This window comes from Haliaeetus leucocephalus, unplaced genomic scaffold (genome assembly GCF_000737465.1).
Source record: "Haliaeetus leucocephalus isolate CR32 unplaced genomic scaffold, Haliaeetus_leucocephalus-4.0 Scaffold450, whole genome shotgun sequence".
NCBI lineage: Eukaryota > Metazoa > Chordata > Aves > Accipitriformes > Accipitridae > Haliaeetus > Haliaeetus leucocephalus.
The window spans coordinates 12,072,377-12,088,362 of record NW_010972886.1 but is presented as its reverse complement, the minus strand read 5'-3'; the positions used below and the strand labels follow the sequence as shown (position 1 = coordinate 12,088,362).

At 38.9% G+C, this 15,986-nt stretch overlaps 1 protein-coding gene across 1 annotated transcript in view; it reads left to right on the top strand.

The window, feature by feature from the left end:
• Positions 1-15,986, top strand: part of MACROD2 (MACRO domain containing 2) — an 896,045-nt gene that overhangs the window by 22,534 nt on the left and 857,525 nt on the right. Inside the window, exon 3 of the mRNA XM_010574793.1 lies at positions 2,356-2,463. Within this exon, the coding sequence (XP_010573095.1) occupies positions 2,356-2,463 (108 nt within the window). The remainder of the gene's footprint in view (positions 1-2,355; positions 2,464-15,986) is intronic.

Here is a 15,986-nt window from a genome sequence, read left to right as displayed (position 1 = left end):
ATTAAAGACAGTGGTGATCAGGGCTCTTCCAAGAACTGTGGGGCAGGTAAGGGGCTTGTTGAAGAGGATGTGGTAGACCATATAGGAGTGGTGTGTGTTTTGGTTGGGGTTTTTGGTCTCTCTTTTTTTATTTTTTTATTTTTTTCTTTTCCCCTCATTAGGCAGTGACTTTATTAATGCTTTTCTGTGGGGAAGGAGTCTCAGGAGAACCACACTCAAATATATTCAGTACTTGCAAAGAGTGAGAACTAGAGGCAAACTTGTGAAGGCTGTGGAGGATGGAAATTTGGGAGGCAACGCCAGTGTGCGCAACATCGTGTTGTGTGTCACCCTACAGAGTTAGATGACCTTACTGGTGAATTGATCGAGGGACATGTCTGCTTTCCCTCGGACTGAGAAATTAGTGATAATGAGAATTAGCTTTTTTTATTGTGTGGTATCTGTTGTCTTCATGGTTCTTCCTGGTGGATTTTTTTTGGTATTCGTTTTTGTATCGTATTTGCACAAATACTGTAGTGTCCAAGCTGTACTCTCTATTTAAATGATTTTAGTTTGAAGAATTCAATGTGTTTTGATTTGATGTTAGGTAGTGTTGCAGTAACTCGGGCAGAAGGGGGAGGGGGACGATGATGGTGTGCGGTTTAAATTTGGCAGAGCTCCAGTAGGATGCTCACTGGGGAGGGATGGGGAAAACAAATGTCCTACTTGCTGGGAGAATGCAGTTAACATGAAAGCAGATAATAAATTAGGCTCTAAATCGGTCACAGAGGCTGATTTTTATTTTAACACAACTCGACAGCTAACTGCAATGGTTATCTTCTGTGGAAAAATGGATGAACAGTATGACTTTTAGGTTAGAGTGATACAACGTTCTTATTATGATAATAGAAACTTGCTACCTTTCTGCAGAAACACTCTTTGCTTTGGTTAAGGCACTGAGGGTGATCTGGTGGCAATGAAATAGTAGCTTTAGGAGCCACATACAGAAACTGAACTCCTGAATATGCACACTTGGATACAAGACTACCTTTATGCTAGTGTTATGTCATAGTGGCAACATATCTTTTGCTGGAGCATGTGATAGCTGATTTAAAGTAGAACTGAGGGAGACTAGTTATTTTGGAGTGGTTGAGATAAACGATGATTTCTGATACCAGTCATTTGTGCTGAATTAGAAGAGCAAGATCTAAAATAAATGCAACTTTTTTATTTCTACTTGTGGTTGCTTGTAATGCTGACAAATTTGAGCAGGTATACTTGAATTGGTGGAAATTGATTAAATGAAGGTCAATGTAAATACTAAAGGGCCAAATTTGTTTGGACTGCTTCTACGTTCTTGCTAAATCTTCGCTTGAGATTTTTTTACTTACAAATAAATTTCACTTGTTCTGAAGATTGGGAACTGTTTCCCATTTAAATTGTCACCTTAGCAATTTAGTTCTATTTCTGGCCAATATATAAGCTCAAGCCTCTTGAGATGCTTGGCTTGTGTTGGAAAGAATTGATTTAAAAAAAAAAAAGTCAGTTAAGCAGTCTTTTTTTCTCTCCTTAGTTCTTTGCTAATGATGTGGATGTCTAATAGAGCAAGACTAGGTTAAGCTTTTGGCCAATAAGTGTTTGTAGAAGTGATTGGGGTAACTGAACTGTTATATATATTGAGTATGATGCAAATGAAGTGAATTGGTGATGCAGAAATGAAGAGTTTAGCAGAATAAGGGGACCTATTTTAACATTGTTTAGTAACAAATCTTTTGAAAGCTGATGTATGTTGTCTTCACGCCCCCTTCTAGTTGAGCAATTTCAGGTAGCAAAGCCAAGTTTATATTTGCTGGTGTTTTCGGGTTTTTCTTCTTCCTACTACCTGCTGCCAGGGCTAGTTCTGAATTTTGGGGCTGTTGGCAAATGGCGTGCTTGCATGTTGTTGTGCGCATTCGGAATAATTCTGGGTTGGGTAAATTATTGCTTCAGTAGGAGGATTATCTTAACTAATTCTTCATATTTTTTTTTTTTTTGTAACTTGCAGTCTTGTGGTTACCAAAGAAAATTCTTTGATGGATCTAGCTCCAAAAAATGTGTATATTTATACAGTTTTTAAATCAAATGGTATGTGGGCAAGGAATCAGTGCTTCGCAGTAGCTTGTATTTGACAAAAAAAAAAAAGCAAAGCATGTAGTGTGTTTTAGTGAAATGCTGGTATCTTTGTGGGTTACCGGTGCCCTCTCGAGGCAAAACTGAAAGATGCTGCAGTCTGACAGCAGTAGTGTAACTGGAACTGCTGATGCCTGCTCTGGACTTGTAAATAGAGATCTCAGACTGGTGTTTGTAACCAGGTTTTACTGCTTTCTTGCTTTGTAGGTGAAAACACTAAAGAAGATCTGCAAGGGAAGAAAAGTCTGAGTGAGAAAGTTTCTCTCTATAGAGGTGACATTACACTGCTTGAGGTTGATGCCATCGTTAATGCTGGTAGGTGGTTAAATGTTTTATATTGTTATGCCTTTAAAATCCTTTATAGGGCCATGTAACGAGTTTGAGCTTTGAAAAGTTGCATAAAATTGGTATGTCCTGTGGAAATCTTTTGGAAACAACATATTTTTTCCCCAACTTTTCTATATTGCCTATGTTCATCCTGTGTGCCTTTGCTGTGACAAGGATTATTGTGAAACTTTAATAGCATGGTCACCAAGAAAAGAATAATGATCTTGTATCCATCTTTTGACCTAACTTGAGTAGCTGAGACTTCACACTTGACATGTAGAAGGCTGAATTTTGATACTAACCTACTGCAGTACATTCCAGTCTGTTTTTATAAATCGAGCCATTTGTGGGCTAGGTAATGTGAAAAGCTCAACAATAAGCTGATAGGAAAACTGAATTTCTGTTTTATGTGGCTTGAATATTTGCTTTCTTGTAGGGAGACTGTATCTTTCAGTTTTTTGGCTGTGACCTACAGAGTTCTAAATAGTATCATAGAATAGGTTGGAAGGGACATCTAAAGGTCATCTAGTCCAACCCTCCCTGCAATGAGCAGGGACATCTTCAACTAGATCAGGGTGCTCAGAGCCCCGTCCAACCTGACCTTAAATGTTTCCAGGGATGGGATTAGTTTTAGTACCTCTTCTTGCTTAGTGACCATGTCTCCATGTATGCAACTGAGGTGAAGAAGTGTGCGTAGCATCCTCTTGTGACAGAATAGGAGGGGGAAATGCCTATGCAATTTCATTGTGCATTGGGTTATAATAAGCTAATTTGGCTTGCTGGGAAAGACTATGGGAAGATTCCCCCCTGCACACATGCCCCAGCCAAATCTTGCCTGCATTCCCCACCCTGAAAAGAGTATGTTTTGTGTGTCTTGAGGCTAGAAATCTTTTACCCCCCTAGTATTTGGCTAGTGTTGTCCTTAACTGTTAGGAGTATTGATTCATTTTCAAGAACTAATTTTTGGTATTAGTCATTTTTTGGAAGGAAACATACTGCAGTATCTTCTCTGTGGTGGAATAAAGCGCAGAGATTCCCAAGGCTGTGTTGGCCAAAGTGAAAAAGCTGTGTGGAGATACTGGCTCACATCTGTAAAGAGTACAGAAATACTTGCTCATACAGTGTAGAAGTTAGTGAATAGACTCTCTTGGATTGTTTGATGTTGTTTCTCTCTGCCTAACTCCCCATTTCACAGTGAAGACATGCTACTGGGTTTTGTGGACTACAGGTAGAATCCAGTTATCTCAAAATGCTTTTTTGCACTCCAGTAAGTGATGAGGATGGTATTTCCATGCAGAAGTTTTTAAATTAAAATCTTCTGGTTTACTGATGTACAAAAGCCTTTCCAAATTACAGACAAACAAACAATATAGTAGCATCCATGTAGTAACATGAACCTCTCCTCACTGTGTTGATAAAGCCTCTGAAGCTTTAATCTTTTATTTTTTTTTTCCCCCCTGATTCTTTGAAGATGACATTTCCAGTAGTGCTCTTGCTGACTTTATTACTCTACAGTAAGTCAATATTAGCATACTTCTTTTGATTTATATTTAGATTCTCTTTGTTCCTAGGTCTCCCTTGAATTACAGGCTGGAACTGGTTGCAGGTTAGCTTCAGAATGGGAATACTTTGCTTTTCTTGATTTAAAGGGGTTTTCTCCGTTTCTCTTGAAATGTCCAAAAACCTATATCCCAGGCTGTCAATGACACTATCTACTTGTAAACTTGCCTGCCATCCTGGTAAGGAATGCATCTATCAGAGTAGAAATAAAAAATAGAACCCAATTAAAATCAACACATATTAATGTGTAATTTTGAGGAAAGGATTAAAGATCACTCAAAACCACCCAGTAAAACTGAGGTTCCAAGACCTAAAGAGGGACATAAGACTCTTCAAGTATCTAGAAGGCTATTTGGCAAAAAGAAAGAAGTTGTTTCTACTGATGGCTTTTGTAAGTAAGTTAAAGAGGAGTTGGATTTGGCCTTGATGAGAGATTCAGATTAGATGTTGGCAAAACTACTTATAGGAAGGGACAGCGATACTCTGCGGTATCAGGCTGATGTGTAGCAGCAGTCCTAGGTCAGGACATTGGTATGGGTCAGTTTTTGAGATTCTTCTAGCCAATTTCTTCTCTAATATTTTATAGTTCCTGAACTGCATAATGTATTAACTACTATAAATTGCTAATATGCTTAGATTAAAATACTAATCTATAGTTACCTTGACAAATCAAATATTCTTTATATGTCAATGCAGTAATTAAATCTTAAGTGTAAGCCTTTGATTTGTTCATGGTTTCAGTGTTACTTTTTCTTTTGAAGTTAAACCTTTTAAACTTATTGTGGAGGATAGCTGGAAAGCTAAATGAGGAGGATGTTTTGGTTCAAGTACTATATTATTTATGTAAAAAATCCAGTTGCTGCACTGAGATTTTTTTTTTAAATCAAACAGAAAAGTTTCAGTGAAATTGTAGTGTCTCCTGGATGGTATCTAGAAACATGTTTCTGCACTCTATGATGCTTTTGCAAAGAACTCCATTGTTTTTCCTTCTGCAATTAAAATTATCCAAGCCTTAAAGAGAGAAAGCAAAAAGTAGTCATGTCCTGTTTCTCCTTTGGAAAGCTCCATCTTGCAGACATTCTTATGGTCTAACTAACTAACACAATCCCCACAACATCAATTTCTGTCTGTAAGTTGAATAAAATGCAGCCCATCGAACATGGAATAGGAGACAGACTTTTTAGAGGTAAATCTGTGCAAGTTCTTTTCATACTTGAAGCCTTTTGGCTACCCCAAATGTTAATGATTGACACCCTCCCTATCCCAGGGCATGCAACTGGCAGGGGTAAGAAGGGAAGAGACCCTACTGAGACTTTCTGTCTGAATTTAGGAATTCCATTAACTACCTCCTGTAATAAATAGTTTAATACACAGCAAGTCATACACAAAGCAACAGGAAGACACTTACAGTTTGAATTTTAATTTACAATTGGCTTATGGGAACAACATAATATGCCTTCAGTAAAGGGAATAGTTTGGCAAATTCTGGGACCATGGAAGGGTGCCACATGGTTCAAATTGTCTCCAGATTTGGGTATGTCGTGGTTTAACCCCAGCCAGCAACTAAGCACCATGCAGCCGCTCACTCACTTCCCATGCCCCCACCCAGTGGGATGGGGGAGAAAATCGGGAGAAGAAGTAAAACTCGTGGGTTGAGATAAGAACGGTTTAATAGAACAGAAAAGAAGACACTAATAATGATAATGATAACACTAATAAAATGACAACAGTAATAATAAAAGGATTGGAATGTACAAATGATGCACAGGGCAATTGCTCACCACCTGCCGACCAACACCCAGCTAGTCCCCGAGCGGCGATTCCCTGCCCCCCTTCCCAGTTCCTAAACTAGATGGGACGTCACATGGTATGGAATACACTGTTGGCCAGTTTGGGTCAGGTGCCCTGGCTGGCCATGAGAAGCTGAAAAATCCTTGACTATAGTCTAAACACTACTGAGCAACAACTGAAAACATCAGTGTTCTCAACATTCTTCACATACTGAACTCAAAACACAGCACTGTACCAGCTACTAGGAAGACAGTTAACTCTATCCCAGCTGAAACCAGGACAGGGTACAAGCATATTAGCAAAAAAATTTGTATTTTCCAATATCTGCCTGTGAGGGATAACTGAGACACAAATGGATTTACTTGATTAAACAGGGGTGTGAGAATATGTGCAGTAATTTGCTTATAGAGCTGACTTCATGCTGTGGTGCTCTCCTTTGGGTAACCAGATAACGACATGACTCTTTGGAGTATGGCCAGGTTTATTTCTGAGCTGTACTATACAAATGCTTCTGTTAAATTTAGTAGCTTACCTTATGATCTGAATTCTGCTTCCCCTTTGACTTTTGCACATACAAATGAGACGAAGTGATAACTGAATTTCTTTTGTTAGGCTAACAAAGGTGTTAATGGTGATCTTATGCAGCTAAATACCGAGATATCACTGACGAGCACTGCTACAAAAGGATCCCTTTTCTCCTAGACTTTAACAAACTGAATGTTACTTACTTCCTCAAAGTGTTTTACAAATATTTTATGCTAAAAGAGGACAACTATGGAAACAGTGGAAGTAAAAGTTTGTGTCTTTGCTTATTGTCAAAGCCATTGCATCATTACAGTCACTCTGAAATAATTCTTGATCAGGGTGAGGATCTATTTTCTGGCTGCTGAAGAGAGTGAGAGTTAACCTGAGATGCGTTGTGATGGAGAAGGTAGCTGAAGAAGTGAGCTGATACACCATGTTGCTAAAATCGATGTCAATTATCTACCCCGTAAATGTGTTATCCTTCCAGAATGGTTCCCTAAAACTTCCTTGCTACTGATTGAATTGCAGACAGGTATTAGTTTAACTTGATGTTTTGCCTAAGGTGCCCTGTTATGTTAATTTCCTTCCCCCCCTTTTTTTAAGGATTTGGGTAAGATTTGTACAAAAAACCCCTTTATTTTTACTCCTATATCCTTTTCTGTCCTTTCAGTATTACACTCCTAAGAATGTGAAGAGGCTGTCCCTGAGGCAGGTACTTAGTGCATAAATTCATGATAACTGCCCTTTTTAACAAATTAGATATTCCTGGATGTCCCTTCATCCTCATGTCAAAAGTGCTTCAAGCACCTGGAAGCTAGATAACCACAATTAGCTGACTTCCAAATAACCCGTGAGAACTGAGTTCAGAGTGTGTGTGAGTATTTAGGGAAGGGAGAGGGAGGTTGTTTAGTCCCTCTGCCCCTTTCCTCTCAGCTCTAACACATATTTTATTCATACTGCTGGCATTTCCTAATAGAAAACATTTCTGTGGGCCAAATGGGCTATGCGAGAAAAATCGTTTCAGACAATATTGGAATACTAAAGCCACAAAATATGTAATGCCACCCCTACTGCTTTGCCACCTCCCTCCACCTTAATGTTTTTGAGCTGCTTTCTCCAAGGTATGATATGGATTTAGGGAGCAAGTCTTTCCACTGCTGGTTAATTTAGCAGCAGTCCAAAATAAGTGGTGTATGTCCTGCGTTGACTCTAAAAAATGTTTCCCTCTGAGTCTGCTTGCCTGCTGCCTCTGCTTATTTAAAGTCTGGATGGTATGACATGATGGTCTTCATGGCTTAGGTGTGCCTGATGTAGCAACACTGGTGCTGACTGAAGTTTTCAGGGCCTAATGAAAAAACAAAAAGGATTAGTCCACCAGTCATGGACCTTATTCTGCTTGCTTCTAGGCTGCTTCAAGTATGTTGTTTTTATAGAGCAGCCAATCCTAAATACAGAAATAAGCAGTAAAAGCCTCAGTAAGATTTGAAAAATAAATTGTGCTGTATTTATGGTACTAGCTAAGCAGTAAATACTAAATTTCCTCTGCATTTTCAATGAAAATAGGGAAAAATATGTTGCTATTTATATCATATGCAATAACTTTTAAATCTGAAGTAGATAAAGGAGTTGCATTTATGGAGTGAGTGTGTATGTATGTCTATGTACCTGATACACCTTAAGCAGCAGTTCACCACTGCTGGCCTCAGGTATTCATTTACTACTTCTTAATAAATCGTATTGGCCCAGTTCCAAGATAAAAAGGCATGTACTAATGTGCTTGTGAGTGAGTTTTTACTAGGAGTAAGATTGAGGGGAAATGATTGTGGGGAATGGTACTGAGAACAGAAACCTTTAATCTACAGGAAAAAGGAAGGTGATCAGTTCTGTTCAAGTAGGTATTTCTGGCAATAAGTTTACAGTGTTGCTTCTAAATTAGCAATTAGACAGTTGCTACAGTTGTAGCAACTAGGTGGCTCCCTTTAAACAGTACTTGAGTGCTGGAATCCTTTCTAATCCTCCCAAATCTGGGAGGATTAACTATCACTTTTTAAAGGGAATATTTTTTTCCATATGAGAAAACAAGTAGAGAGTAAAATCTTACTCTGATAAGTAGTGAAAAGTTAGTGAAGAAAATAAGTAAACAATTTTTTATATCCCTTTTTTACTAACCTCTGATGCTGGAATGTAGTTACTGAACCTCATACTCTTCAAGAAGAGGCTTCCTCTACAGGTAACCATCTACATATCTGCAGTGAGTCACTTCAGCTAGGGATGCTGGTTTGGCAGACACGCTGCACAGGTTTCTTTGCTTCCTTGGCATATTCTGCAGCGCTAGCCGAGTGAAGGTACGCAGAGGGGAGGATCTCTTGGTTGCTTTAAGATGCAGAGGTGTTTTCAGGGAGTGAATTACATCTGAGTCTTTCTAACAGGTTTGTAAGAGTTTGAAATGCTTGTCCTGCTTTACCTCCCTGTCCCAGTACTGGAAGCATGTGGAATTGGAAAATGTTTTGTTTTGAATATGCTGTGTTTGCTTTGCTTGTTGCAGGACTGGAGCCTGTGCATGACTCAACCTAAAGGACGAAATAGCTATTTTCATAATAAGTTTCAACTTTCCCTAATGAAATATGCCTTTCCTCCCTCAGGCTTCTGACTTCGTGACTGTTTCAGTATTTTAGTGTAACACCAATATCTTTCTCAGTTTTCTTAACTGGACATAGCAACAGATTTTCTTCAGGACTCTTCTTTTCCTGGCCTTGACCTTGAAGTACAATCTGATTGTTTAAATTCGAGGCATCCATTTTTCTCAAGTTCAAAATTACACATCAAGGTAGAAGTACTATGTATTGAAACTGGGAACTGAATAGATTATCAGTGAATTATGCTTAAACCAGTGCATAAGTATAGATAGTGGCTGAACTATGCCTTTCCACATAAACAGCTTGTTAATGGGCAATCAGTCACTGCAGTTGCCTTGAACTTGGTGCTTAAGGAACAGGTGGGGAAAAAGGATGGATTCTAATCTGGAACAGATCTGACATCAGGCAATTTCACTGATTGCTAATCCATTTCATTTGGCAACTTAATTTATCACACAAAATTTTTATGTTGTAGCTTCTGAAGTAGAAATTACTTTAGAAGTGGCGTGAGTATTACGAAGGTATTTGAGTTAGTTGCTGGGCCTGAGCTAGTATTGTGTATATACTTACTCTCCCTCTTTTTATTTTACAGTGACTGATAGTTCTTACTCTGGAGCTTATTTGAAATTATTCTTCAGCTCTTCATTCACTATAAAAATAAGTCCCTTAATTCAAATGTTCCTGCTATTGAAAGTGGAATCAACAAAACATAAAATCTGCCCTTATGTTGCTTATAGGATTTTTGCATCGGATTTTTGCATTTATTAACTACCATAGATTTTGTGGGGGTTTTGTGTTCTCCTCCCACCCCCAACTGAGCTAAACACAAATGGTTGCTTATGCTGCCAGCTTCTTAGTGAGTTTGGTGTCTAGTAGCATGTTTTGTAAGCATGTTTTGAATGTTTTATCTCCAGTGTACACATAGGGAAACTGAAAACTTGTATTGAAATCGCTTGCATGGAGTCATCTGGCATCTGCCTATGTAACTTAGACTGTTGTAATTTCCTCTAGGAATAGAAGCAATAATGTTAACAAATTGTTGTTAATTTGGTTTTCATCTTTAGTGTGAGCAGACTGTGGTCTTAATCAAAGGTTTCTCAAGTTAATTTACAGTTGGTGCAATTATACTTGCGTAAAGCCCCAGACTAATTTATATATAGTCCCCACTTACTCATCGGAAAAGTTAATGTTAATAGTTGAGGGAATTGGTCATACTCAATCATGACATCTTTGAGTGAGTTTATTACCACTTTCTGTGGAAAATACTTTAAGTGTGTCTGATAAGTAGTAGATATGGTTAAACTTACCCTCTGCTTTTGGTCTGATCTGATATCAATGTAGTTCTTCCCTTTAGTGTGATACTCATTTGGATGAAAACTAAAACTCTGTGTAAAGTGACAGTGATCAAGAGAATGAAACCAAAGAAAAGTACAGCTAGAGGTGCAGTTTAATTTAGGTGGACTACTTTAGCTGCTGTCTCAGTCAAACACCATTTGCTTTAAGGATGTGGCTTCGTAAGACTGAGGAGTCCAACTCAGAATTGTACTGTAGCAAGGATGGTCACAATATACTTTGAAAATACCCCAGGTGTAATTAGTATAATTCAAAACTTAAGAACAAAAAAAGAAATGATTGGCAGTGCTGCAGACACATGGCAGGAATGAACTTTTTTCCTTGTTCTGGGGTGCTTTGGGAGGGGAAAATTAATTGTGGTGAAATGTTTTCAGTATGCCAGTATATTCTACCAGTGTACTTACAGCTGTGTCGCCTAGCTAACAGAGATGGCTTCTGGGTGGGTCTGTGCCTCGGCCATGGGCCTGGACATTATCCTGCCAAATCGTGTTGTGCTCGAGAATCTCGGGTGATGGAATGAATACCTAAACCTTGCATGCCTACAAGGAAGGCTTTGCTGATCAGCCTGCCATGTGGCCAGATTCTGCAAATAGATAGGCACTTCATGTTAACAAGCAGCGGGATGTGAGTGTTCAATGACTTAATGAGAAGCCATAAAAAAAGCAGTAGAGAAAAAAAAATACACTTTCCATTGGAACAATGCACTCAAAAGGCTCCTTAAACTAACAGATTGGACAGAGGCACCAGACGCACAAGTTGAGGTTCAGAGCAATGCTATTTGACTTTGCATGTTATGCCATGCTGGCCTAGAAGCCTGAGAAGAATGAGATGAGGGTGCAGGTTATCTAAGTGTAATACCTAAATACCTAAAACAGGTTGCCCAGAGAAGTTGTGGATGCCCCATCATTGGAAGTGTTTGAGGCGAGGCTGGATGGGACTTAGAGCAAGCTGATGTAGTGAAAGATGTCCCTGACCCTGGTAGGGGGGTTGAACTAGACAGATGATCTTTGGAGGTTCAATCCAAATTCCCTTCCAATCCAAACCATTCTGTGATTCTATGAAATGCCCTGGCACAAAGTTAGATGGCCAACTATCTCCTCTGACTGGATTTGGTATAGTCTACTAGTCTTCTGAGAATATAACATAAAAAGGGCAAGGTGGACATTATAGTAGCCTAATCTAACCTGATGGTCTGTGGTACGTGGATTTCTTTAACAATCTGGTCTTCATCAGTGTTGATGCTTTCAGGCCACTGTCTGTTTTACCTAGAACAATATGTACTTATTTCTTTGTGCATTCATTGTCGAACCCATTTATTGTGTCTGATTATTTCTAGGCTTCCTGGGGCAATAATTGTCTATATAAACCATGTGTTGCTGATATTTTTGTTCATTAAAAAAAAACAAATGCAAACTGCTTAGGAGCTTTATGAATACAAATAAAACATTTCAAGTAACTTTGACACTTTCCAGAGTAGGGGGAGAATGGGTGGGAGTTGAGGACACTACTTGCATTAACTGTGACTTGTCAGGTTTGGAAGTAACTCATTGTATTGCAGTGTTTGTGCTTTCACTTGGTCTCTTTGCTTCTCAGGTTTGTGCTTGGCCACTCAAACTTATCCTATTTTATCTCCCTAAAACCAAGGACTGTACATGTTGCAAGCAGGGCAGTCAGAGCTGTGTGGGCTCTGCTGGAGATCCAGGGTCCTAGCAGTGTTCAGTAATTAAGGGGAATAGTAACAGGCTGTGAGATGTCAAGCCTTTCACTGTATCATCTTCTCTTTTAACGTTTCTGTCCTCTGACACTGCTTAATTTTATCCTTTGTAGTTTGAGTGGGTGGTAACTTAAAATCCTTGTTCCTGTTAGCAGAACTTCTTTCCTGTATTCCAGGACTCTAACATGGACTTTAACCATCAGACCAATGTGATTATTGATCCTTGATGCCATGGTTACCTTGGATCTTTTTTGTGTGTGTCCTTTCTAGAGAAAACTAGCAACATACAGGCAAAACATTTGCCAAGTTGAATTTCTTGAAAGTCTTTAACTTCCCATGGTTGAGAAGTGCGAGGTGCTGTGGGATGTCATGAATGCTTTCTGACAGCAGGTGGCAATAGTGCCACTGTTATCGTGAAACCTTTTTTTTTGCCTGTATACCTTAATTTTACTAGACATAAAATCAGTAATGACTTAAGCAGAGGAAACAAAATGCATGTATTCTAGGACTTCTTGTTGGATAGGCCATTGATATGGCTCGTACTTATTAAATGTGTACTCCATTTCATTATGTGTGTTTAGTGTGTGTTTGAAATAGAACAGGAGACAGACATGGTTTGGAAGAACTGTATCTGTTTTACTTCACAGAGGAAAATATTTAGGAAGGACCTTGCTATCAGCCTGTCTCATCTTACGTTTGACAGTGCAACTGTCATCTTGAGTGCACTGATGGAGCAGTGTGGTGTAAGAAACTGCTCAAGGACGGCTTGAACAATTATGCTTCATTTCATAATATTAAATCCACTTTTAATCAGGACTTGTAAGAGATTATCCAAAGGATTGTGGGCTTTTTTTTTAAGCCAATAGTTGCAACAGTATGTTCTCAGTCAAGATAGGCATGCAACATGGTATTTTTTTTTTTCAAGCTTTTGCATTTTAAAAAACCCAAACCAGTCAAGCTTCTAGTAATTGTGAAGTGTTAGGACACAAAAGAGAAGACTTCTTTGAAGTCTCCTCTCTCTGCAATACCTATAAAATCTTGGCAGCGGATGGTCAGCTGGTAGTCTGAGATTATTCATGTAGTGTTACTATTCATACTTCTCTGGATGTATGATTGCTCTTTCCTACCTTTATGTTGTAACAATAAACACATTGGGATGGACTAGGTTGTTCTGGGTTTGTACAGGTATTAGCTCAACATGATCTCAGTCAGTGTAAGTAATACAGTAAGGTTAGCATGGGAATTAGTATTTCTATGTGTAATGTAATCCCATTAAATATGTGCAGTTAGGTATTGAATAGGGGAGGGTCTACTTTGGTTGGAGCAAGTAAGCTTTAGGTTTATCTCATCTAACTTACTAGATGCAGGAAACAGGATACCTACTCATCAAAATGGTAGTGAGAGTTGTTAAAAAATGCTGTTGTGTAGCAGTCTGGCTAACCCTATCTGTCTCCTCTTCCTTCTCCTTTAGCAGAAGGCATTGCTTTTGCTTAATTCCCTTAGCTGCTGAATAGAAGAGTGATGCCGTGTCTTTTACCCTGTGTTAGGATTTCAGATTTGCCTAGTGGTTTGCCATTTGCTGCAGATTTTGGGGAAGCTTTTTGGAAATGTTAGTCACTTGAAATTCAGTTTCAATTACTTGTTACATAAATAATTATGGACTGTGAAATGCAGTTTAGGTTTTGTTTTGACCTATGGCTGTTAGAAACTGACTTTTCTGACAAAAGGAAAACATTTCTGTTGCACACCCAGAAGTTGCTTTCTTGAGGAATTGAGAATGTCTCTTGATTAAAAATTAGTATTAAGGGTATGGCTTGGCTTTAAAAATCAGAACTCCAAACCCCTTTGTGTGACCTGTCACAGTCATGAAAATTGGTAATGGCAGCTAAATATACATCAAAGCATGGTGGAGGCTTGTGGAAGTGGTATTTGCTTGTTAATCCAAGCACAATGGCAAGTGCTGTTTGCATCATGTGCATGTAATAGACACTTGTATGTTTATATGCTGTTCTTCAGAGTTGTTTCTGAAACATGCTGTGTTGTTTGGATGTATGTGAGAGTTGTTTTAATTATAATATTGAAGATGCTGAAAACCCTTGTGCTTTCTTCACAACAGTGGGGTGATGAGCTACTTCTGCTCCCATGCATCTCTGATTCACTCAGAGGTGACAAGAATATTCAAGGTTCATTTTACTATCTCCTGCCTGGATTTTCACTTGTGCAATGTGCTTGAAGGGCCAAGAGGCAACATGGGTCATACCATTCCTTCCTCCTTTGGGGTACCCTGTCCCAAATACTGGACCCCTGGCTGCAGAGGAGCTATTCAGAGCTCTGCAACTTCTCTCCTGGGCTGTGCTGGAGGGCAGGCAGTCTCATAAAGAAGAGATTACTTGGCTCTTGTTAGGAGCTATGTTGTAATGGCCCTTGTTCTCAGATGGTTTCAGCAGTGATGCCTTGAGGCCTGGGGCTTCTATTGCTTACTGTGTTTGAGTAGTTGAAATTTGTGAGAAAACACTGATTCAGAAAACTTTAGGATTACTGCTCCCTCTCTCTTTTGTCACTTGCATGTCTACGCTGCAGTAACTTTAACCTGGTGTACAACATGAATCACTTAAGTATGTCTCTGTAGCACCTTTGTTTTATGCTTTAAAGTTGGTTCCTGTAGAGTAATAAAAAGTTAATATCTGGTATGCTTGGTTGTAGGCTGTGTCAAAAAGATGGTTCTATCAGCTATATTTGATTTGTATTTAGAATGTTTTGGGTTGCAAATCCACGTTAAAAATGCTTTTAAATTTACAGTGTGAACCATATTGGTTTTTCAAGAGAACTGTACTCTTGTGTCATGTGAAATAACTTCTTATTTAAGAAAGAGGTGGTATTGCTTTCAACTCTATCAAACCAGGTTATAGAGGAATGTAAGTCTTCCCAGTGACTTGATATGCTACATAATATTAACTGGCAACCCATTTCCTTTACATTTCTAAGAATTTGTGGTGTATAGCCTATTTCAGAGAAACTCTGTTTTTTCATCTTTTTGGTTTCAGTCCACTTTGAAGTGATTACTTTGAGCAGTGTGGTGCAGGTTGCTACTGGACTAGTTCTGAATTTCTGTGAATCTGAGTCCTGATACTAGTCTTTCTGAAACTAAAATCAAATTTTATAATGACTTGAGAATAGTCAGTCAGTGAAAAATGGTGGATTTTACCTGCAGAGTTTACTGAACTATATTGGGAAAACAGAAATCCAGAATTTATGCATGACTTCTTATTTCTGAGGTTCTGTGAAAACTTTCATTTTAGCTTGGCTATTTCCTTAAAAAAAAATAAAATAGCTGAATCTACCCTGGGGAAAGGGTTGACTAGGAAAAATACAGCAGTACTTAGTTTTCCTTTTGATTCCTTGGCTGAAGGTATCTCCAGACACTGGAGGCCGGATGGTTTTTGCCTTGTCACAGCAGAGCTTTGCCTACCAGCAGTTCTAACCTTGGCCATGACACAGCTAATTATAGTGTGGGTTTTTTTTGTTGTTGGTTGTTCCTTTTGTTTTTTGGGTTTTTTTTAGTACTAGATGACAAAACCCAGCATTTCAGAGAGCTGAGCGACCAGCATTAGGGCTGTTACGCCACAGAGTGATTTCTCTACCTTGCACCTCCCTTCTGGCAAAGAAATGAACCTGCTTAGGAGGCGCAAACTTGGTGTTTTGGTAGGGCTTAGAGCCCAAAGGCTCTTTAGGTCAGGAGTTTACAGCTTCAGAGGCTGCAACTCTAGTTCAGACTAGTCTCCAACACCAGTGATAGATTAGATTAAAATGAAAACTGTTTCTTAAATTCAAAGTTAATCCCCTGACAGACAGCACAAGGATTGCTTTCAGCTGGGAGGATTTCTCTCTATTATATACTCTTATCAAAGACAGCATAAGGTTTCGGTTCCATA